The 25,099-nt window shown below is 46.6% G+C and overlaps 1 protein-coding gene across 1 annotated transcript in view; it reads left to right on the top strand.

Annotated features, from left to right (window-relative positions):
* The window catches only part of DCXR (dicarbonyl and L-xylulose reductase), a 33,456-nt gene extending 9,449 nt beyond the window's left edge, over positions 1-24,007 (top strand). Inside the window, exons 4-8 of the mRNA XM_068263648.1 lie at positions 3,519-3,561; positions 13,397-13,496; positions 15,110-15,174; positions 19,900-20,017; positions 23,474-24,007. Coding sequence (XP_068119749.1) covers positions 3,519-3,561; positions 13,397-13,496; positions 15,110-15,174; positions 19,900-20,017; positions 23,474-23,577 — 430 coding nt within the window. The 3' untranslated portion in view covers positions 23,578-24,007. The remainder of the gene's footprint in view (positions 1-3,518; positions 3,562-13,396; positions 13,497-15,109; positions 15,175-19,899; positions 20,018-23,473) is intronic.
* The last annotated feature ends 1,092 nt before the right edge of the window (positions 24,008-25,099 follow it).

The raw sequence follows: 25,099 nt of genomic DNA, 5'->3' as shown, positions 1-25,099 counted from the left end.
AGTGTATAGTTTCCCCCTCACTGCCACTGGTACCTGCTCTGCTCCTTGCCCCCTCCTCCAGTAGGTTCCGATCCCATTCGGCCTCACCGCATAGCATAACCTCGCGGTTAGCCGCAGTTAAGAGGCAGCGACTGTTGCCTAGAAACAGTGGTCGCCAGGAAGTGATGTCACACTTCCTGGTACAGGCCTCGAACACTCTGTATAGGTGCCGCAGTACAGGTTAGCTAGTGTATAGGTGCCGCAGTACAGTTTAGCCAGTGTATAGGTGCCGCAGTACAGGTTAGCTAGTGTATAGGTGCCGCAGTACAGGTTAGCTAGTGTATAGGTGCCGCAGTACAGGTTAGCTAGTGTATAGGTGCCGCAGTACAGGTTAGCTAGTGTATAGGTGCCGCAGTACAGGTTAGCTAGTGTATAGGTGCCGCAGTACAGGTTAGCTAGTGTATAGGTGCCGCAGTACAGGTTAGCTAGTGTGTAGGTGCCGCAGTACAGGTTAGCCAGTGTATAGGTGCCACAGTATTGGTTAGCCAGTGTATAGGTGCCACAGTACAGGTTAGCCAGTGTATAGGTGCCGCAGTACAGGTTAGCTAGTGTATAGGTGCCGCAGTACAGGTTAGCCAGTGTATAGGTGCCGCAGTACAGGTTAGCCAGTGTATAGGTGCCGCAGTACAGGTTAGCCAGTGTATAGGTGCCGCAGTACAGATTAGCCAGTGTATAGGTGCCGCAGTACAGGTTAGCCAGTGTATAGGTGCCACAGTACAGGTTAGCCAGTGTATAGGTGCCCCAGTACAGGTTAACCAGTGTATAGGTGCCAGTGTAATGGTGCCACAGTACAGGTTAGCCAGTGTATAGGTGCCACAGTACAGGTTAGCCAGTGTATAGGTGCCACAGTACAGGTTAGCCAGTGTATAGGTGCCACAGTACAGGTTAGCCAGTGTATAGGTGCCACAGTACAGGTTAGCCAGTGTATAGGTGCCACAGTACAGGTTAGCCAGTGTATAGGTGCCACAGTATAGGTTAGCCAGTGTATAGGTGCCACAGTATAGGTTAGCCAGTGTATAGGTGCCACAGTACAGGTTAGTCAGTGCATTGGTGCCACAGTACAGATTAGCCAGTGTATAGGTGCCACAGTACAGGTTAGTCAGTGCATAGGTGCCACAGTACAGGTTAGCCAGTGTATAGGTGCCACAGTACAGGTTAGCCAGTGTATAGGTGCCACAGTACAGGTTAGCCAGTGTATAGGTGCCACAGTGCAGGTTAGCCAGTGTATAGGTGCCACAGCGCAGGTTAGCCAGTGTATAGGTGCCACAGTGCAGGTTAGCCAGTGTATAGGTGCCACAGTGCAGGTTAGCCAGTGTATAGGTGCCACAGTGCAGGTTAGCCAGTGTATAGGTGCCACAGTACAGGTTAGCCAGTGTATAGGTGCCACAGTACAGGTTAGCCAGTGTATAGGTGCCACAGTACAGGTTAGCCAGTGTATAGGTGCCACAGTACAGGTTAGCCAGTGTATAGGTGCCACAGTACAGGTTAGTCAGTGCATAGGTGCCACAGTACAGGTTAGCCAGTGTATAGTTTCCCCCTCACTGCCACTGGTACCTGCTCTGCTCCTGGCCTCCTCCTCCAGTAAGTTCTGATCCCATTCGGCCTCACCGCATAGCATAACCTCGCAGTGAGCCGCAGTGAAGAGGCAGCGACTGTTGCCTAGAAACAGTGGTCGCCAGGAAGTGATGTCACACTTCCTGGTACAGACCTCGAACACTCTGTATAGGTGCCGCAGTACAGGTTAGCTAGTGTATAGGTGCCGCAGTACAGGTTAGCAGGTGTATAGGTGCCAGTGTATAGGTGCCGCAGTACAGGTTAGCCAGTGCATAGGTGCCGCAGTACAGGTTAGCCAGTGTATAGGTGCCGCAGTACAGTTTAGCCAGTGTATAGGTGCTGCAGTACAGGCTAGCCAGTGTATAGGTGCCACAGTACAGGTTAGCCAGTGTATAGGTGCCGCAGTACAGGTTAGCTAGTGTATAGGTGCCGCAGTACAGGTTAGCTAGTGTGTAGGTGCCGCAGTACAGGTTAGCCAGTGTATAGGTGCCACAGTACAGGTTAGCCAGTGTATAGGTGCCACAGTATAGGTTAGTCAGTGTATAGGTGCCGCAGTACAGGTTAGCCAGTGTATAGGTGCCACAGTACAGGTTAGCCAGTGTATAGGTGCCACAGTACAGGTTAGCCAGTGTATAGGTTCCACAGTGCAGGTTAGCCAGTGTATAGGTTCCACAGTGCAGGTTAGCCAGTGTATAGGTGCCACAGTGCAGGTTAGCCAGTGTATAGGTGCCACAGTGCAGGTTAGCCAGTGTATAGGTGCCACAGTACAGGTTAGCCAGTGTATAGGTGCCACAGTACAGGTTAGCCAGTGTATAGGTGCCACAGTATAGGTTAGTCAGTGCATAGGTGCCACAGTACAGGTTAGCCAGTGTATAGGTGCCACAGTACAGGTTAGTCAGTGCATAGGTGCCACAGTACAGGTTAGTCAGTGCATAGGTGCCACAGTACAGGTTAGTCAGTGCATAGGTGCCACAGTACAGGTTAGCCAGTGTATAGGTGCCACAGTACAGGTTAGTCAGTGTATAGGTGCCGCAGTTCAGGTTAGCTAGTGTATAGGTGCTGCAGTACAGGTTAGCCAGCGTATAGGTGCCGCAGTACAGGTTATCCAGCGTATAGGTGCCGCAGTACAGGTTAACCAGTGTATAGGTGCCGCAGTACAGGTTAGCCAGTGTATAGGTGCCGCAGTACAGGTTAGCCAGTGTATAGGTGCCGCAGTACAGGTTAGCCAGTGTATAGGTGCCGCAGTACAGGTTAGCCAGTGTATAGGTGCCACAGTACAGGTTAGCCAGTGTATAGTTTCCCCCTCACTGCCACTGGTACCTGCTCTGCTCCTGGCCCCCTCCTCCAGTAAGTTCCGATCCCATTCTGCCTCACCGCATAGCATAACCTCGCGGTGAGCCGCAGTGAAGAGGCAGCGACTGTTGCCTAGAAACAGTGGTCGCCAGGAAGTGATGTCACACTTCCTGGTACAGGCCTCGAACACTCTCTGCCTCTTCACCTCGGCTCACTGCGCAGCAATGCAATGCGGTGAGGCCGAATGGGATAGCAACTTACTGGAGGAGGGGGCTGAGAGCGGAGCAGAGCAGGTACCAGTGATGAAAACCGCCCCAAAACCACTGCTTTGACAATCCCAACATCGTCTTGCCCCTGCTCATGGTTTTTGGTTTAAAAGTGAAAATCTTCAGCCCTAACGCTGAGTAAAAACAGCAGCCACACCATCAATGCCTGCTGTTAGTTCCTTCAGCTGAGCAATTTCATGTCACGTGATCAGATTTGCAAAACAGGATGTTGAGCTGTAGAAGATAACATTGAGCACTCAGCTTGCCATGCTGTCTGATGGGAAATGTAGACCTGTGTGTGGAAATGGCTTTTTTCCCACCCTTGTCTCTGATAATTATTTATGAATCTTTTTTTCTCTTATGTAGGAGCTTTGCGGTGAATGTGAGAGCAGCGATTCTGGTGTCACAGGTAGGCTAAACAAGAGGATGTTGTCATACTCGCAGGGGTCTCACCACATTCACTAAGCAGTTTAGACTAGTCTACTGATTGGTTTTTAGTCTACTGATGGTTTGGTGTAATGTTTTAGACCTATTTTTAGACCTGGTCTAAAACATTTGGTAATTCGGTCGGTAAATAAGGGGAAATGATCAAAAGATGCAATTCACAAAGGCAAACAAGGAGTAACCACGCCCACTTTTTCTGACAGAGATTAGACCAGCTGATTTCTGTTGGTAAAGTACTTCTGTGAGGTATTATAGATGTGAGGATGGAACCTTTTGAATTAATTATCCGGTTCAGCGCCGCAGTGCCGAAAATCTCATGCATCCGAGCAACGTTCACCTCCCATTCATTCGCCTATAACTTTATTGCTACTTATCACAATGAATTGATCTATAGCTTGTTTTTTCCGCCACCAATTAGGCTTTCTGTGGGTGATACATTTTGCTAAGAGCCACTTTACTGTAAATGCATTTTAACAGGAAGAATAAGAAAAAAACGGAAAAAATTCATTATTTCTCAGTTTTTGGCCATTATAGTTTGAAATTAATATACGCTACCGTAATTAAAACGCATGTATTTTATTTGCCCATCTGTCCCGGTTATTACACCATTTAAACGATGTCCCTATCACAATTTATGGTGCCGATATTTCATTTAGAAATAAAGGTGCATTTTTTCAATTTGCGTCCATCACTATTTATAAGCTTATAACTTTAAATAATATAATAACATATTCTCTTGACATGCATATTTTAAAAGTTCAGACCCTTGGGTAACTATTTATGTTGTTTTTTTTTTTTTTTTTTAATTGTTTTTTTTTTTTTTTTATATATATAAAAAGTGTATGTGGGTAATTTTTGGTGTGGGAGGGAAACTGCTAATTTTAAATGTAAAATAATGTTTTTTTTTTATCAAAAATGTATGTGGGTGCAGTTTACTATTTGGCCACAAGATGGCCACAGTGAAAAAAGTCCTAGATGCGAACCAGCTCGCATCTAGGAACTAAAATGCTGAGGAGTTGTTTCCTGGGGGCAGAAATACCACGCTCTCTGGAGAGAAAGCGTCGGTATTTCTGCGGGGAAGTTAGATCGGTGAATGGGAATTATATTCCCATTCACTGATCGGGGGGCTAGCGGCGGGCAGTGGGAGCGCGCGCGGGGGCGCGCCCGATCGCGCGCACGAGCCGGCGGCAGCACCAGTGCCTATCTGGACGAGGAAACTCGTCCAGATAGGCCGAACTGGTTATGCAGGAGTTGAATTGTATGCAGAGGAGATCTCATCAGAGGAGAAGGAGGTTAGTCATAGCTACTGGTTTGTGAATTGCATCTTTTGATCATTTCCCCTGCTTTACCGCCCCAATTACCGAATGTTTTAGACCAGGTCTAAAAACAGGTCTAAAACATTTGGTAATTATTAGTCAATTCCCTTTTGATGCAACTGATTTACACCAAACCATCAGTAGACTAAAAACCATTAGTAGACTAGTCTAAACTGCTTAGTGAATTGAGGCCATGAATCAAATGCTCAGTATCTGGTAATCGCTAATCATCACAGAATTCAGCGCACAAATCTACTGGCGATACAGCAGTGTGCTTTCAGCATGCTACAAGTGCATGCATCAATCTCTTCCAGACCAATATTATTCAACTTCCCCTTAGTGTGCATCTCAATACGTGAGAAAGGGTATAGCACGAGAGGTCATAGGTGCTTTACTGTCTCCAAACAGAGAAGTGCTGATGACCTAATGTGTGAGGGGGCGGGGCTAGGTGTAGAAGGCGGAGGAAATTTACATCAAGAGATCCAGCAAGTACTTTAAAGGACACCCAAAGCAAAAATAAACTAATGAAATAAATGATTGTATCCATCTTCCTTCTTCTAAAAATGACTTTTTGAGATATTCCACAGTTTTATTTTATGTTTAAATTTACTTTTTAAGTACTAACTGTTTTATTGTTTTTGCTTAATGACACATTCATTGAAGTATGCCAGAGCTAAAATCTATGAACTATTGACCCTTTTTATCTCTTTCCTGCTCTCATAAGCCATTTTCTGCTAGGAAAGTGTTTTATAGTTGTCATTTCTTATCAGTGAGGGTCACACTGTAGTCACTTCCTGTCTGAGTCAGGACTGAGTCAGCCACTTAAATACATGATATTTAACTCTTTCATGCAGATAAAGAAAAAAGGAACACAGCATAGTTATTAGTGTGCTAGGCACTGGGCATACACATGTCTATCTCATCATTTCACACGTCACTTCGGTTATCCTTTAAAGTGAACCTGAGGTGAGCGTAATAGGAAGGCTGCCATATTTATTTCCTTTTTAAACAATACCAGTTGCCTGGCAACCATGCTGATCTATTTGGCTGCGGTAGTGTCTGAATAACACCAGAAACAAGAATGCAGCTAATCTCATCAGATCTGACAATGTCAGAAACACCTTATTCTTCATAGGCTTGTTCGGGATCTATGGTTAAAATTATTTGAGGCAGGGCAGTCAGGCAACTGGTATTGCCAGTTGCATATATTGCCTATATATTGGAAATAAATATGGCAGCCTCCTTATCCCTCTCACCGCGGGTTCACTTTAAACTTTATTTAGCACACAAAATTGCCCAGTCTCTGCAAATTCGCTTTTGAAAAGCGTTCCAAAAGCAATTTTGCAGCGCTCCTATCTTTTTCATTGGAGGGCTGTTGCTGCAAATAACTTGCTCCTGTGCGTTCACCACCATTTACAGCAAAGTCCCTCCTCAACAGCACAGGCCAGATACTCAAGCAACCGCCCAAACAAATCACAAACTCCGCCCCCGAACAATACTCACTGAGCCTCCATGCACCGCCTTCTACCCTTCCTGTAGCTCCTAGCGCTTTTCACGCGTCCTCTGTGTACAGGTCAGGTGACACACCAGGAGCCGTGTATGTATGTCAGAAAGCACAAGGGAGCTGCAGGAAAGGTAGAAGACTGCGTCTGGAGACTCTGTAAGTATGTTCTATTCAGCAAAGCCCTTCAAACACCCCAGAGACCTGTTCCCTGGATAACAGGGACTTTGCTGTACTTTTATCATTGTAGTGCTTTTTGGGATCACTGGCAATTCCAAAGTGCAGCTCAATTACAATCTTTTTTTTTTTTTTTTTTTAATTTGCCAAGAACAACAATGATGTTCCAGGAATTGTTCCTGGCAATGTACAGAGGAGGAGGAAGACGCAAACAGATTGATAAATGGCTTTTGTGCAATATGGCAGAATTATTATTAAAGGATACCCGAAGTGACATGTGACATGATGAGATAGACATGTGTATGTACAGTGCCCAGCACTCAAATAACTATGCTGTGTTCCTTTTTTCTTTCTCTGTCTGAAAGGGTTAAATATCAGGTATGTAAGTGGCTGACTCAGTCCTGACTCAGACAGGAAGTGACTACAGTCTGACCCTCACTGATAAGAAACTCCAACTATAAAACCCTTTCCTAGCAGAAAATGTCTTCCGAGAGCAGGAAAAAGATAAAAAGGGTCAATAGTTCATAGATTTTAGCTGTGGCATAGTTCAATGAATGTGTCATTGACCAAAAACAATAAAACAGTTAGAACTTGAAAAGTAGATTTAAACATGAAATAGAACTGTGGAATATCTTAAAAAGTCATTTTTAGGAGAAGGAAGATAGATACAATTGTTTACTTCATTAGTTCATTTTCACCTCGGGTGTCCTTTAACCTCCTTGCCGGTTATCCCGAGCTGAGCTCGGGGTAACCTGCGCAGGAGGATTGCTCAGACCCCGCTGGGCAGATTTTCACAATTTTTTTTTATTGCACGCAGCTAGCACTTTGCTAGCTGCGTGCATAACTTGATCGCAGCCGATTCGCCGCTACCCGTCGCGCCGTTAGTGCCAGGCAGCGCTGAGGGGTGGATCGGGACTCCCTCTGACGTCCATGACGTCCGTCATCGCGATCGTCGCCATGGCGACGGGGGAAGCCATGCAGGAAATCCCTTTCTGAACGGGATTTCCTGCTTGCGCAGATCGCCGGAGGCAATCGGAGTGGGTGGGGGGATGCTGCTGCTCAGCGGCTATCATGTAGCTAGCGCTAGGCTAGCTACATGATTTAAAAAAAAAATTTTTTTTTAAAAAAGTGCTGCGCTGCCCCCTTGCTGCAATAATTGGAACGGCAAGGGGATTAATAGCAGCAGTGGTCCAACATAGCAGCAAAAATAGTACAGGATACAATATATGTAGGTATACTATAGTACCGGGCCGCGGCGTGTCTGGCCTCTCGCCCCTCCCCCCGCGGCCACCGCTCCTGTTACCTTATGAGCGGCGGCCGCTTCCTTCCTCATAGTCCCCCAGGCGCCGCTCTCCTCTTATTGGCAGCATCTTACAGCAGCGCGTATTGCGACTGCTGTAAGGAAGGGAAGGAAGCGCATCAGCGGCTTCCTGTAGCGGCGATATGCATCGCCGTTACCATGGGAACCGCTAACGCGCTTCCTTCCCTTCCTTACAGCAGTCGCAATACGCGCTGCTGTAAGATGCTGCCGATAAGAGGAGAGCAGCGCCTGGGGGACTATAAGGAAGGAAACGGCCGCCGCTCATAAGGTAACAGGCGCGCGGCCGTTTGGGGAGAGGGGCACTACCTACACACCCACCCATACTAGGGCGCTACACTGGGCACTCACTAGCTATACTGGGGCGCTATACTGGGGCGCTATACTGGGGCAAAATACTAGCTATACTGGGGCACTATACTGGCTGCACTGGGCACTATACTAGCTATACTGGGTCACTATACTGGCTGTACTGGGCACTGTACTAGCTATACTGGGGCACTATACTGGCTGCACTGGGCACTATACTAGCTATACTGGGGCACTATACTGGCTGCACTGGGCACTGTACTAGCTATACTGGGGCACTATACTGGCTGTACTGGGCACTGTACTAGCTATACTGGGGCACTGTACTGGCTGTACTGGGCACTATACTGGCTGCACTGGGCACTATACTGGCTATACTAGGGCACTATACTGGCTGTACTGGGCACTGTACTAGCTATACTGGGGCACTATACTGGCTGTACTGGGCACTGTACTAGCTATACTGGGGCACTATACTGGCTATACTGGGGCCCTATACTGGCTGCACTGGGCACTATACTGGCTGTACTGGGCACTGTACTAGCTATACTGGGGCACTGTACTAGCTATACTGGGGCACTATACTGGGGCACTATACTGGCTGCACTGGGCACTGTACTAGCTATACTGGGGCACTATACTGGCTGTACTGGGGCACTGTACTAGCTATACTGGGGCACTATACTGGCTGCACTGGGCACTATACTGGCTGCACTGGGCACTATACTAGCTATACTGGGGCACTATACTGGCTGTACTGGGCACTGTACTAGCTATACTGGGGCACTATACTGGCTGTACTGGGCACTGTACTAGCTATACTGGGGCACTGTACTAGCTATACTGGGGCACTATACTGGCTGTACTGGGGCACTATACTGGGCACCATACTCGCTGTACTGGGCACTATACTAGCTATACTGGGGCACTATACTGGCTGCACTGGGCACTATACTAGCTATACTGGGGCACTATACTGGCTGTACTGGGCACTGTACTAGCTATACTGGGGCACTATACTGGCTGTACTGGGCACTGTACTAGCTATACTGGGGCACTGTACTGGCTGTACTGGGCACTATACTGGCTGCACTGGGCACTATACTAGCTATACTGGGGCACTATACTGGCTGCACTGGGCACTATACTAGCTATACTGGGGCACTATACTGGCTGCACTGGGCACTGTACTAGCTATACTGGGGCACTATACTGGCTGTACTGGGCACTGTACTAGCTATACTGGGCACTGTACTGGCTGTACTGGGCACTATACTGGCTGCACTGGGCACTATACTAGCTATACTGGGGCACTATACTGGCTGTACTGGGCACTGTACTAACTATACTGGGGCACTATACTGGCTGTACTGGGCACTGTACTAGCTATACTGGGGCCCTATACTGGCTGCACTGGGCACTATACTAGCTATACTGGGGCACTATACTGGCTGCACTGGGCACTGTACTAGCTATACTGGGGCACAATACTGGCTGTACTGGGCACTGTACTAGCTATACTGGGGCACTGTACTGGCTGTACTGGGCACTATACTGGCTGCACTGGGCACTATACTAGCTATACTGGGGCACTATACTGGCTGTACTGGGCACTGTACTAGCTATACTGGGGCACTATACTGGCTGTACTGGGCACTGTACTAGCTATACTGGGGCACTATACTGGCTATACTGGGGCCCTATACTGGCTGCACTGGGCACTATACTGGCTGTACTGGGCACTGTACTAGCTATACTGGGGCACTGTACTAGCTATACTGGGGCACTATACTGGGGCAAAATGCTAGCTATACTGGGGCACTATACTGGCTGCACTGGGCACTGTACTAGCTATACTGGGGCACTATACTGGCTGTACTGGGGCACTGTACTAGCTATACTGGGGCACTATACTGGCTGCACTGGGCACTATACTGGCTGCACTGGGCACTATACTAGCTATACTGGGGCACTATACTGGCTGTACTGGGCACTGTACTAGCTATACTGGGGCACTATACTGACTGTACTGGGCACTGTACTAGCTATACTGGGGCACTATACTGGCTGTACTGGGGCACTATACTTGGCACCATACTCGCTGTACTGGGCACTATACTAGCTATACTGGGGCACTATACTGGCTGCACTGGGCACTATACTAGCTATACTGGGGCACTATACTGGCTGTACTGGGCACTGTACTAGCTATACTGGGGCACTATACTGGCTGTACTGGGCACTGTACTAGCTATACTGGGGCACTGTACTGGCTGTACTGGGCACTATACTGGCTGCACTGGGCACTATACTAGCTATACTGGGGCACTATACTGGCTGCACTGGGCACTATACTAGCTATACTGGGGCACTATACTGGCTGCACTGGGCACTGTACTAGCTATACTGGGGCACTATACTGGCTGTACTGGGCACTGTACTAGCTATACTGGGCACTGTACTGGCTGTACTGGGCACTATACTGGCTGCACTAGGCACTATACTAGCTATACTGGGGCACTATACTGGCTGTACTGGGCACTGTACTAACTATACTGGGGCACTATACTGGCTGTACTGGGCACTGTACTAGCTATACTGGGGCCCTATACTGGCTGCACTGGGCACTATACTGGCTGTACTGGGGCACTGTACTAGCTATACTGGGGCACTGTACTAGCTATACTGGGGCACTATACTGGCTGTACTGGGCACTGTACTAGCTATACTGGGGCACTGTACTAGCTATACTGGGGCACTATACTGGGGCAAAATACTAGCTATACTGGGGCACTATACTGGCTGCACTGGGCACTGTACTAGCTATACTGTGGCACTATACTGGCTATACTGGGGCACTATACTGGCTGTACTGGGGCACTGTACTAGCTATACTGGGGCTCTGTACTAGCTATACTGGGGCACTATACTGGCTGTACTGGGCACTGTACTAACTATACTGGGGCACTATACTGGCTGTACTGGGCACTATACTGGCTGCACTGGGCACTATACTAGCTATACTGGGGCACTATACTGGCTGTACTGGGCACTGTACTAGCTATACTGGGGCACTATACTGGCTGTACTGGGCACTGTACTAGCTATACTGGGGCACTGTACTAGCTATACTGGGGCACTATACTGACTATACTGGGCACCATACTCGCTGTACTGGGCACTATACTTGCTATACTGGGGCACTATACTGGCTGTACTGGGCACTATACTGGCTGTACTGGGCACTATACTAGCTATACTGGGGCACCATACTGGCTGTACTGGGCACTATATTAACTATACTGGGCACTATACTAGCTATACTGGGGCACTATACTAGCTATACTGGGGCACTATACTGGCTACACGGGGCACTATACTGGCTACACGGGGCACTATACTGGCTACACGGGGCACTATACTGGCTATACTGGGGCACTATACTGGCTATACTGGGGCACTATACTGGCTATACTGGTGCGCTATACTGGGGCACTATACTGGCTATACTGGGGCACTATACTGGCTATACTGGGGCACTATACTGGCTATACTGGGGCACTATACTGGCTACACGGGGCACTATACTGGCTACACGGGGCACTATACTGGCTACACGGGGCACTATACTGGCTATACTGGGGCACTATACTGGCTATACTGGGGCAACTATACTAGCCATACTGGGGCAACTAAACTCCCTATCTCTCTATACTGGGGCAACAACCCCCCCCCCCCCAACCCACTGCATATGACACTGTCCACTAGGTCGCGCATCGCCGATAAACCCCCCCCCCCCCTTCCCGGGTCCCCAGAGAAAAATTTGGTCAGAAAGCGGTCCCCGAGCCGGAAAAGGTTGGGGACCCCTGCTATAGTAGATGTGCAACAGATAAACAGCAATAACATATTGGCAGTGATAAAGGCCACAGACTAGGGTGGAAGAGAAGGGAGAGATCCTCTGAAGTCTATATCTGTTGCTGAGCATAGTCGTCATACCAGACCAGGATGGAGGCGCAGAGGACAGATTCAATGGTGGCCGAGTAGAAGAACCCAATTAGCTCCTGTGCCATACCGAACTTCTTGAGTTGGCGAAGGAAAAATAGTTTCTGCTGGGCCTTCTTCTGGGTGATGTTAGTCTTCCAGCTCAACTGCTCAGCAATAGTTGTACCCAAGATGTGTATGCTGGCTACTCTTGCAACCTTGACTCCATCGATGTAGATCGGACGAGGATTGGGGGTATGCTTTCTAAAGTCAATGATTGACTCAACAGTTTCGGCAGTGTTGCCTACCGGCTTGTTCTCTCTACTAGAGACAGATACTGTCAACCTCCCTAGGGTAGGCCACTTCATCGTTCTTGGTTACAAGGCCCACCATGGTGGTGTCATCTGCAAATTTGAGGATTTTTACAGAGTTTGCCATGGATGTACAGTTATTCGTGTAGAGGGAGAACAAGATGGGTGGCAGGACACAGCCTTGTGGGGCGTTGGTGACCCTTGGACTCGAGAGGATGTTTCCCAACTTAAAGAGGAACTCCAGTGCAAATAATGTAATAAAAAGTGCTTCATTTTTACAATAATTATGTATAAATGATTTAGTCAGTGTTTGCCCGATGTAAAATCTTTTAAATCCCTGATTTACATTCTGACATTTATCACATGGTGACATTTTTACTGCTGACAGGTGATGTAGCTGCTGCTTGCTGTTTTGGCATTTGGAAACAGCTGTAAACAGCTAATTCCCACAATGCAGCAAGGTTCACAGACAGGAAACCGCCAAGAGTACCACGGTCCTCAGAGTTTCTTGTGGGAGGGGTTTCACCACAATATCAGCCATACAGAGCCCCCTGATGATCCGTTTCTGAAAAGGAATAGATTTCTCATGTAAAAGGGGGTATCAGCTACTGATTGGGATAAAGTTCAATTCTTGGTCACGGGTTCTCTTTAATGACTTGTGCCCTATTTGTAAGAAGGTCGTGATCCAGAGGTGGAGGGTGGGATGGACGCTAGTTCCGTGAGGGGATCCCAGGCCTAAGTGTTTACTTCCAGGAATCATTTATCTTCAAATCCATTTCTAATATAATTGAAGCTTTATTTGTATTGAACAGGAACATCCTTTGCAGCTGATCTCGGTTGACCAGTCATGTTTGGTTGCGAGTTTACGTCTGTATACTTTCTTTCAGATTGTAGCGAGACAGATGATTGAGCGCGGGGTGGGCGGATCCATCGTCAATGTGTCCAGCCAGGCTTCCCAGGCGGCTATTCAGAATCACGCTGTGTACTGTAAGTTCTCCCTTTCCTGAAGGGATCATAGTGGCCTGGGGTTGTTTGGTGATCTCCAATATTTATGTGCCAGGTAGGAATTTGTATCTCTTAGCATGAGGTTCATGCCTCTGGTCACATAACAGTAGCCCGGATTCTAATTTTAAATAATGGAGGAGGAGGCATTGTGTGTGCAGTCATCAGACAGGCACAGTATCTGCTTCAGGCTGGGAACGGGGCGGGGTTTTCAGACTGACGCATAGTTTTATCGCAGCACTAGTCTGTAAGTGGGGTTGCTGAACTCTGGAGCATAGGCAGCCAGAGTTATTAGCCTCGTAACTACAGCAAGCCGTTATTTATTGGTGTCTGAGATGTGAGGGTTTGGAGCAGGTATCAGTGATGATGTTAGATCTTCATAGCCATACATTGTCACTTACCAGTGTCACCGCAACAGTTGTACAATTTATATTCTGGATGTCATGTCTGCCTGGCCTGTTAAAGTGAACCTAAATGAGTTATACGGAGGCTGCCATATTTATTTCCTTTTAAAGTGGATCTGAACTCAAAACTCCTTTCTGCTCTAATACAAATCCTAACATAAATGTGCACATTTTCTACTTCCTGATTCACAGAAGCAGACATATTGTTTACAGCCTGTGCTTTCAAATGGGCTTATCTGCTTATCTGCCATGGGCAGTCATGTGACACAGGGGAGAGATCAAATTACAACTTGTGATTAGACACAAATGAGGGGGGAATTACACAGGCTAAACTCTCTAAACACACACAGGGTGCATTTCTCTGTTTCCTTCTGTCCTGTGCAAGAGTTCAGGTCCACTTTAAGTAATACCAGTTGCCTGGCAGCCCTGCTGATCCTCTGCCTCTAATACTTTTAGCCATAGACCCTGAACAAGCATGCAGCAGATCAGGTGTTTCTGACATTGTCAGATCTGACAAGATTATCTGCAGGCTTGTTTATGGTGTGATTCAGACACTACTACAGCCAAATAGATCAGCAGGGCTGCCAGGCAACTGGTATTGTTTAACCTTCCTGGCGGTAAGCCCGATCTGAGCTCGGGCTATGCCGTGCAGGAGGATTTCTCAGGCCCTGCTTGGGCTATTTGCATAAATTTTTTTTTTTTTTTTTTTTTTTTTGGTACATGCAGCTAGCACTTTGGTAGCTGCGTGTACTGCCCGATCGCCGCTGATTCGCCGCTACCTGCGGCCAGGCAGCGCTGAGGGGTGGATCGGGACTCCCTTTGACATCACAACGTCGGTGACGTCATCCCGCCCGTCGCCATGGCGACGGGGGAAGCCCTAATGGAAATCCCGTTCACAACGGGATTTCCGGACGGGCTTGATCGCCGGAGGCGATCGGAGTGGTGGGAGGGATGCCGCTGCACAGCGGCTGTCATGTAGCTAGAGCTAGGCTAGCTACATGATTTAAAAAAAAATAAAAATTAAAAAACAGTGCTGCGCTGCCCCCTGGCGGTTTTAAAAGGAAACAAATATGGCAACCTCTATATCGCTCACCTCAGGTTCACTTTAAAATCACACAGTAATGTTTCTAGAGTCTATTTCTAGACTTTGTAGATATACTGTAGTTTCACTTTTATTCATATTTTTTTTTTTAGGTTCCACCAAAGGAGGCCTTGACATGCTAACAAAAGTCATGGCACTTGAACTAGGTCCAAAGAAGGTAGCAATATCTTTACTATTTAAGCAAAACTCTATGATGTGACATTGGACTGCGCAATGAATATGAATATCATGTGTAATTCAGAACTTTTTTTTTTTAAAGGGCACCTGAAGTGAGAGGGATATGGAGGCTGACATATGTATTTCCTTTTAAACAATACCAGTTGCCTGGCCATCCTGCTGATCTTTTATGCATCACTAGTGTCTGAATCACACACCTGAAACAAGCATGCAGCAAATCCAGTCAAACATCTGATCTGCATGCTTGTTCAGGGTCTATAGCTAAATGTGCAGTATTAGAGGCAGAGGATCTGCAGGACAGCCAGGCAATGTGCATTGTTTAAAAGGAAATAGTATGGCAGCCAACATACTTTCTCTCAGATGTCCTTTAAAGGGAATCCGAGGTGGATCTTCGGCGGGTAGATATGACACAGAGGCATGTTTTCTGCCTAATAACATGGCTCTCTGCCCCCCACCGCCGCGCTATAGCCCCCCCCCCCCCCCCAGTGTAGCGACAAGGTTTGTCACTAACTCGGAGGTAGACAGAGGGGTGAGGAATTCCCTGTTTGAAACACCGCCAGGGGCGTTCTTACAAGGTTTCCTCAGCTGCTATTGGGCAGCTCTCTCTCCCTGGCCACGCCTTTTGCCACTCCCCCGCCTCCCTGCACGCTATGAGAGACAACACAGTCTCTCAGTGCAGCGTCATGACCCAGGGGTAACGCAAGTGAAAGTGGACCATCGTGGCCTACAGGAGCGGCGGTTTTTGCGGCTACCTGATCCGCTCAGCCCTGCGGATCAGGTAGTCTACTCTTTTTTTTCTTTTTTTAACCCACCTCGGGCTCTCTTTAACGCTAACCAGAGGGGAAAATAAAATTCTGAGATAAATAATTGAGATTTCTAGTTAGGACTTTCCTGGAGTCTCGCATTCTCAGTTTTGGTTTTTAGGGTCACAAATCGAGTCTAGGTTGGACGTTTGGATCAGATGTAACGTCACACTGACATGGGTGCTGCTTGTCCAGCTCCCACACAGAGAAATGATGACTTCTTGAACTTTCCATCATGTTCCTGCTATTATAAGGATTTTCACGGCTACACAGACATTTTATAACCTCTAATTAGTTTTCAAAAAGCTGTCATTTACTGCAGAGGTGAAGCACAGGCTTATGAGCCCCTGCATGGAAACAAAAGAAACACAGGCACGTTCTAAGTAGGATGGGTAGTCTGTGCACTCAGGGCCGGGCCGAGGCATAGGCTGGAGAGGCTCCAGCCTCAGGGCGCAGTGTAGGAGGGGGCGCACAATTCATTCAGCTGTCATTCCTAATTGTGTATGAAGCAGAAAGAAATAAGAAAAGGGGATACATAGCAGTGACTGCAAGCCAGATAACTAGATATTAAGGTGTTGGGGAGGTTGTGGGCCCTGTGGCGCCTCTTAGTCTAATAGCAATCAGTGTGTGAGAGCTGGGGTGGGAGGGATGGAGGGGCGCACTTTGGTGTCTCAGCCTTGGGTGCTGGAGGACCTTGTCCCTGCTCTGTGTGCACCTATCTCATCATGCCACATTGCCACTTCATGTATGCATTGGCTAATTTATATTTTTAGAAGTGAATTCCACATCCTGATTATCCCTCCTGTGCATTCCAGGATGTGAAATTCACATCCTGTACTTTTAACCGCTCTAATTATTCCCATGCGTGCACATAAATGTGAATGACTGCTGGGAATAGCAGCACTCCTTCATGTTAACAGAAAAAAAGTTCACAGTTTAAAAAAAAAAAGAAAAGTTTTAAAGTGACAGTGTCCCCATTAAAAAATAGTGTTCACCCCGCCCCCAAACAAAGTATTAATGCTTACCTAACTAATTAACCCCTTGTATCACCTATATGTAGCCTTAACTACTTAAGAACCGTAGGCTTACACCCCCCTAGTGACCAGGCTATTTTTTACAAATTAGGCCACTGCAGCTTTAAGGGCTCACTGCAGGGCCGTACAACTGAGCTTTCTGTTGGTGGGCTCTGATTGCTGCCGGCATGTTTGTTTGTTTGTTTGTTGTTGGGTTTTTTTGTTTCTTTTTTATACAAGTTTTTTTTTTTAAATAAATTTTCTATTTTTTTTTCTTCAACCGCACTCCCTCCTAAGCCTCCCTACAGCTGACCCCAGTACAGTGTTGCCGTAGATCGCAGCGCTGTACCATGTAAATAGAAGCAGTTTCACTGTCTGTCTTCTAGCGGCGATCACTGCTGGGAGGCTGATGACGGAGCGGAGCAGAGCTCCGTCATTCAAGTGAGGATGTGTGCGATCCTCTGCAATCTCCGCCCCCAGGACTTCACATCAATTGGCGTTGAGTGGTCCTGGAGCTGCCACCACATTCACTCCGATTGGCGTGGAGCGGTCGGCAAGAAGTTAAGATCAGTGGACACTTGTAATGGCTGCCGCCTGTACCAACGCTGGTACATTGCCATGCTGTTGCTTAGTAATGTATCTCTACAGCCCTGGGTTCCCCAAATTGTGCTCCATAGCGATTGGATCCAGTCGCTACAAATGCGCAGGCTGGCGATAATGGTACGCCACATTCCCAACTAGTGGTGAAATATGGCATGTAGGGTGTCATTTTAACCAGAATAAAATAAATAATATATTTTGGGGTGTTTTATAACTGTGGCGCCTGGCATGTAAGAATTATGAAGGGCGTAAAATGAAAAAAAAATTATTTTCTGCATGAGTGCCTAATGTTTTCTTACAAAATGCCTGTAAAATTAAATAGCTATTGAAAAACCAATATTATCAGAAGGAAGCCTAGATTGTCCTAAAAAAATAAAAAATAAAAATAAAAAAAATGCATCACTTTGATGACACTTTGGTGACATAAGTAATAATAAAAAAGTTATTGCTGTATCATTGCCACACAGCTGATTTGCCAAACTGGGTCAGGTTTGCTTTAAGCAATTCGCATTTCAGGGTTTTTACCCCTTAAAGAGAACCCGAGGTGTGTTTAAAGAATGTTATCTGCATACAGAGGCTGGATATGCCTATACAGCCCAGCCTCTGTTGCTATCCCAAACCCCACCAAGGTCACCCTGCACTCTGCAATCCCTCATAAATCACAGCCATGCTGTGAGGCTGTGTTTACATCTGTAGTGTCAGTCTCAGCTGCTCCCCCACCTCCTGCATAGCTCCGGTCCCTGCCCCCGTCCCTTCCCTCCAATCAGCAGGGAGGGAAAGGATGCAGGCGGGGACTGGAGTTCTGCAGAAGGCGGGGAGAGCAGCAGACTGACACTATAGAGATAAACACAGCCAGCTCTGACAAGCTGTTTGTCAGCAGCGTGGCTGTGATTTATGAGGGATTGCAGAGTGCAGGGGGACCTTAGGGGGGGTTGGGATAGCAACAGAGGATGGGCTGTATAGGCAGATCCAGCCTCCTTATGCAGATAATATTCTTCAAACCCACCTCGGGTTCTCTTTAAGATTCCTGACTAACGTTAGCTTCACATGATCTGATCTCTGCCACTTATTATTTACTTAGAGACATTGAAGCAAAAAAAAATAAAAAAATGATATAATGATTTGTATGTGTAGTTCAGCCAAGAAATAAAACATTAGGAGCAGAGACAGAAGTCTAATTTTTCCAGTTAAGAAACTCCAGTTTTTATCTATGCAAAAGGCCCATTAAGCTCCATGACTTTCAAAGTCACAGAGAGCTCTGTCTTCTGAAGCGTATTGTCTCAACTGTCAGTCACTGTATTGTTTTTTCTTCTGCAGAGGACAGGTCAATAGTTCACTGGCCTGCTCTGTAAAATAATTTAGAATGCTGAGTAGCGTGTAAACTGTAAATATTAGAGAATGGTGCAGTGTTATAAAAAACACTGTATAACTGAAAATAAAGATATGAGAATATTTTCTTTGCTGCTAATGATCTAGTAATTACCCGTACTACACAACCAATTCATTATATCATCATTTTTTTTCGCTTCAGTGTCTCTTGAAAGGAGAACTATCGCAAATTGTGAAACTTTTTAAAATGCATTTATTTAAATGGACATTTCTTCCAGAATAAATGCACAATATTTTTTCCATAGTCACTGTCACTTACAGTAAGTAGTGAGAATCTCACATCTGTTAGGTTTTGGACTATTCTATCTCCTCATGGGGGATTCTTAGTTATTTCTTTTTTACAAAAGCACTTGCTAAACTGCAATTGCTCACTCTAACTACCAGAATAGTGTGCAATAGAGTAGGGAAGCCGACTGACACCTTTTATATAGATCCTATCTTTTTTGTTAAGAATAAAGGAAATACTTTAACCCCCCCTCCCCCATGGAGATGGATTAGTCCAAAATCTGTCATCTGTTTACTACTGTAAGTGACAACAACATAGGGAAAAAGTAATTTATAGTGCATTTTACTGTGGGAGAAATGTATATTTACCATGTATCTATTTTTCAATTTTACACATTTTCCAATTTCTAATCTGATCACTCAAATGATTCTTCGCTAAAAATTGGACCGTTAGTGGCCATCTTTAGCCCGACACCGATCTGAATGGGCTGACGCTTTGTCTGATTTTATCCAGCGCCACCTAGCGGCAACCGTTTCTCCTATACCTGACTTTTACGTCCGACCAATGGAGGAAAAGGCCAATGTCAGACATAGTCTGGTACAGGACTGGAATGGGTTAATATTGCTTTCGAGTCTTCATCTCATGAATATTTATTATAATGTTATGTTTCTCAGATTCGGGTTAATTGTGTGAACCCCACCGTTGTGATGACTGCCATGGGACGAGCCAACTGGAGCGATCCCCAGAAGGCTGAATCAATGCTGAGCCGGATTCCCATAGGACGCTTTGCAGGTAAGTCGTTGCTTCGCCACCAGAAATCAATGCATGAGCGACTTCCCTCTATTGGGCATGCATGGCTATTGGGCTGCTTTCACACTGGCCGTTGTGCTACACATTCTGCAATTTTCTGCCTCTGAGGAAGCTGCCAGTTTGGCCTGTGAAACGTGCATTAGGCCTTTTGCACACTACATGCGGTTCCGATCTTGATTTTCACATGCAATTCCGATTTGTAATCGGTACTGCATGCTGTGTTTTTTCTGCATTTATTTTTTATAGCTCCCAGGGAAAATCAGAATCGCAAATCGGATTTGCAGTGTGCAGGGAGGCTGCATATTGTACGATGTGTATTACTCACATAATGTGCTTGTGGTTTTTATACCTATAATGCTCTGCTTATCTGTGAATTGTGTTGTAATAAATGTCACATTTTAGACAAATGAATTATGGGCCCGTAAACCCAAATCTTGTTTCTTGTTTCTACAGCAGAAAATAGTAAACTCTGATGTAGTGAACTCAGCCTTCAGGTCCAGCAAATATGTCTGTATAGTTATGCAATGTATGATCAGTTCTGAAATAGTAAACTACTTTTCCTGGTCCCTTGGAGATTACTATAAAGGGATTTTACTGTATATTAAAATAACTCCAGTTTAAGAGTCTTTCAAGCCAGGCTATGTCTTAAAGGGAATCTGAAGTGAGATGTATATGGAGGCTTCCATATTTATTGCCTTTTAAACATTACCAGATGCCTGGCAGCCCTGCTAGTCTATTTGGATGCAGTAGTGTCTGAATCACACCAGAAACAAGCTTGCAGCTAATGTAGTCAGATCTGACAATAATGTGAAACACCTGATCTGCTGCATGCTTGTTTAGGGTCTATGGCTAAACGTATTACAGGCAGGGGATCGGCAGGATAGCCAGGAAACTGGTATTGCTTAAAAGGAAATAAATATGGCAGCCTCCATATATCCCTCTCACTACAGTTGTCCTTTAATGATGCAGGATTTGGGGTGGGGGGATGGGGTTCTCTGGGTTAATTACTTACCTGACCAGCCATAATTCATTAATTGGATGACACTCGAAAATACAGCCGTGGCAAGCTTTTTTTTCAAACTTTTGCCGAGGCTTTGGCTACCCTCATTTTAGTTACCGTGACCTGCCCCCAGCTCGGCAGCCACGGCCTGATTGGTAGCAAGGATCGTCAGCACACCAAGTTTCAAACGCACATAGTATTTATTGAGCCAGTTTCCACAAGATAGACCAACAATTGTTTTGGGGGGCCGCACAGGGTCCCCCTTTATCAAGGCATGTGGTTACATAGCATATTGTCCCACTCACTTTTTATAACCTACTTTTAATACCCGTGGGTACACGGAAACCAGAACCCGGGCGGTCGACAATATCCTTATAGACGATGGCCGAGACCTCAGAAACCAGAACGACCAAAACAAAAACCAAAGCGGAACAACGCAGACAGCGATGTATTTACGGGAAACCCCAGTTCAGACAGCGAAGCTGGACAGGGATCATCTCACCATTTTCAAGAGGCCGGGGATGCCGACGACCCCGGAGGAGCAAACGCAAAAGTAATCAAAAAACATCAAATGGAAACCAGGAATGTGACCAACCGTGCCCGGTAATCAACTTATCACAAATGCCCTTTAACCCCCTTGCCGGCCTAATTCCTGCGGCAAGGGGGCAGCGTAGCACTTTTTTTTTTATTATTTATTTATTTTTAAATCATGTAGCAAGCCCAGGGCTCGCTACATGATAGCCACTGACAAGCGGCATCCCCGCAGCCACTCCGATCGCCTCCGGCGATCAGAGTAAGCAGGAAATCCCGTTCAGAACGGGATTTGCTGCTGGGCTTCCCCAGTCGCCATGGCGACTGGGCAGGATGACGTTTTTTTTTTTTTGAAAATCGGCCCAGCGGGGCCTGAGAAATCCTCCTGCGCAGGTTACCCCGAGCTGAGCTCGGGATAACCGGCAAGGAGGTTAATCAACATGAACTAAGCCTGTTATCTAAAGGACTATTTTTTTTTGTCCAACAAATCCTAAAGTGACTTTTAACTTGGATATGTTTATGTTCGAGGGGACATGAAAAACTAAACAGTTTTTTCACAAGCAACCTCCACAATCACAGTGATTGACAACCATAAACATTAAACATCTTTCTTTGCTTATTATCCATCAGATCAAAAATGCAGGTCGATAAATCAATACAGTGTGCACAGGACTACTTCAGCCTCTCATCTTACCGTTACGATCTGCCCCTGCTGTCACAGGTGTCACCAGATGTCACTGTTGTTTTTGCTATTTGAATGTGGCACAGTCTCCCCAGCCGTTATGTCCACAATGATGCTCCCAAATTGCCTCACCGGATTCGCCATCCGATCGGCTCTGGGCAGGGTTTGGATCCATCTCCATCCCCCATCGCTCCTGGGCCAATAGGACGTGCCGCCACTGACTCTACTTCCGCCCGCGGTCACGTCACAACATCATGTGACCGCGCCGGCAACTCGGTATGTGCATGCTGTTCTTGCATCCGAATGGACGCTTGGGCCATACGACGCTCTGACACAATGCGCTCCAAACGTCGCATCCATTACGTACCAGGCGCATACCATGTGCCTCAAAGGGCGCATCCAATGCGTTCCAGGCTCACACTATGCGCCTCTGAGGGCGCATCCTTGACGTCCTGTGATTTCTGGATTGCCCCCTGGGCGTTCCAGAATCTGGTTGCCACAGCAACTCGGAATACAACTATGCCCTATATGTGAATCACTGCCCTAGCAGTCTATGCACCTCTAATACAACTTGTTGCATTAGCACAAATTGTCATTTTTGAGACAAAATGTTGAGATGATCCCTGTCCAGCTTCGCTGTCTGATCTGGGGTTTTCCGTAAATACATCGCTGTCTGCGTTGTTCCGCTTTGTTTTTTGTTTTGGTAGTTCTGGTTTCTGAGGTCTCTGCCATCGTCTATAAGGATATTGTCAACCGCCCGGGTTCTGGTTTCCGTGTACCCACGGGTATAAAAAGTAGGATATTTAAAAGAGAGTGGGACAATATGTTATGTAACCGCACGCCTTGATAAAGGGGGACCCTGAGCGGCGCCCAAAACAATTGTTGGTCTATCTTGTGGAAACTGGCACAATAAATACTATGTGCGTTTGAAACTTGGTGTGCTGACGATCCTTGCTTCTTGGATTATCTTGGCGACATTGCGTACGTCACTTCGTCAAGCACCCATAAAGGAATGGATGGTGTGCCGACTTCTCTTTGGGACTTTACGGCCTAATTGGTGGCTGCGGGGCGGTCCGTGGCAACGCAGGCTGAAGTTTTGGAAGAGCTTCTGAAGATTTTGGAAATCTTTGCTGCACAATTGTATGGACAGTGCGTTCACATGCGGCCTGCATCAATGTGCATAGTGTGAAAGCACCCTAATTTGTCTGCCTTCTATGTCTTGCAGAGGTAGAAGATGTGGTGAACAGTATCCTCTTCCTTCTGAGTGACAAGAGCGGTATGACGACCGGCGCCTGTCTCCCTGTGGATGGAGGCTATCTCGTCAGCTGAGGCCGGGGTCCTCCCGTTGGCCTGAATCCCCAACTGGCCGGCCCATGTTGCTCCTTAATTGGCTGAGAATCTGTAGACTTAGAGGGCCACAGCTGTGAGATGCTAATGAGAACCTGTCTCTGCTTCCATTTATTCCTGGAGGGTGCGAGGATTTGTGATTATACTGGCTTGTCGCGGGTTTCATGAAGCAGTCTGTATGGCATCAACATGTTCAGAGCCGGCCACCTTCCGGGGTGTTCGATAAACCATTACATCTAACAGGCCTGCTGTATGTAATTGTGCACAGATCACTGGCCACAACCAGCAGTGCTTACAGCCATAGTAAAGCAACGGCTGAGCAGAAAACTGAACGGCAGACAAAAATGTGAAAAAAAATCACTGATGTATATTCAATAATGAACAATTAAAGTAGTAGTAGTATGTGACTTAATGGCATTGTAAACTGGTGTGTCTTGATTTGAGGCTCATTTACACTAGAGGCGTTTTTGGCCTTTTTTCTAACGCAGGCGATTTTTTAAAATTGCCCCCAAAACGCTTGTGCAATGAATGTCTAGGAGAAGGGTCATATCAGCGCAGGTCGTGCGCTGTGCGTTCAGCATAGCGGTGCCTGGACCATTTTTGGTGCGATTTTGCTATAATGGAAGGTTTAGGAAGAGCGCTAAACGCTCACAATACTGCTTTGCGGGGCGATTGCGCTCGCATTTTAAAGAATAAATACATTGTATTTATTCTTTTTCCCGGGCCAAAGAGTTCACTTCCTGACTTGCGTCGGGAAGTAAATGAAAAAAAAGCACGGGAAAAGCACTTAGAAAAGCGGTTTTCACAAAAAACGGAACACCCACCCAAGCATCGGGAATCGGAAAAAAAAAAGAAACGCTACAAAAAAACCATAATGCTAACACGAGCAGAACGCAATGTGAATGAATAGTGGCTGAATAGTGTACTGGTTAAGGGCCCTGCCTCTGACATGGGAGACCAGGGTTCGAATCCTGGCTAGGGTCAGTACCTATTCAGTAAGGAGTTCAAGGCAAGACTCCCTAACACCGCAGGGTGGCCTCTTGAGCGCGTCCCAGAGGCTGCTCTTGAGTGCTTTGAGTCTGACGGGAGAAAAGCGCTATACAAATGTTCGGATTATTATTATTATGAGCCCTTAGGGCTTCTTTCCACTAGCTGCAAATCTTGTGCACTGGGACGGGTCAGAAAGGAAAATGATGCCTATTTGGGCAAAGGAGACACAAAAAGGAAACCGAGAACCCACAATGGTGTAGTATGCTAGATTGCAGGTGCTGAGTAATCGAGATGATTGAATTATACTCAAGCATGGGTTACCATTCAGGTAGGCAACCACTGTACAGGCAGGTGGGGAGATTACCTCACTTGGGTAAAGAAATTGCTCCCTGTAGACAGGGAAAAAAAGGGGGTTGCACCCCTCCACCAAGGGTGGACTATAATATGAACTGTAAGTTAGATCAGAGGCGCCAGTAAAAGTATAAAATGGATAAAAAATTGTTTAAAAGAGGAG

Source organism: Hyperolius riggenbachi, chromosome 12 (assembly GCF_040937935.1).
Source record: "Hyperolius riggenbachi isolate aHypRig1 chromosome 12, aHypRig1.pri, whole genome shotgun sequence".
Classification (NCBI taxonomy): domain Eukaryota; kingdom Metazoa; phylum Chordata; class Amphibia; order Anura; family Hyperoliidae; genus Hyperolius; species Hyperolius riggenbachi.
The sequence above is the reverse complement of the archived record's forward strand: the minus strand, read 5'-3'. Positions and strand labels throughout refer to the sequence as shown.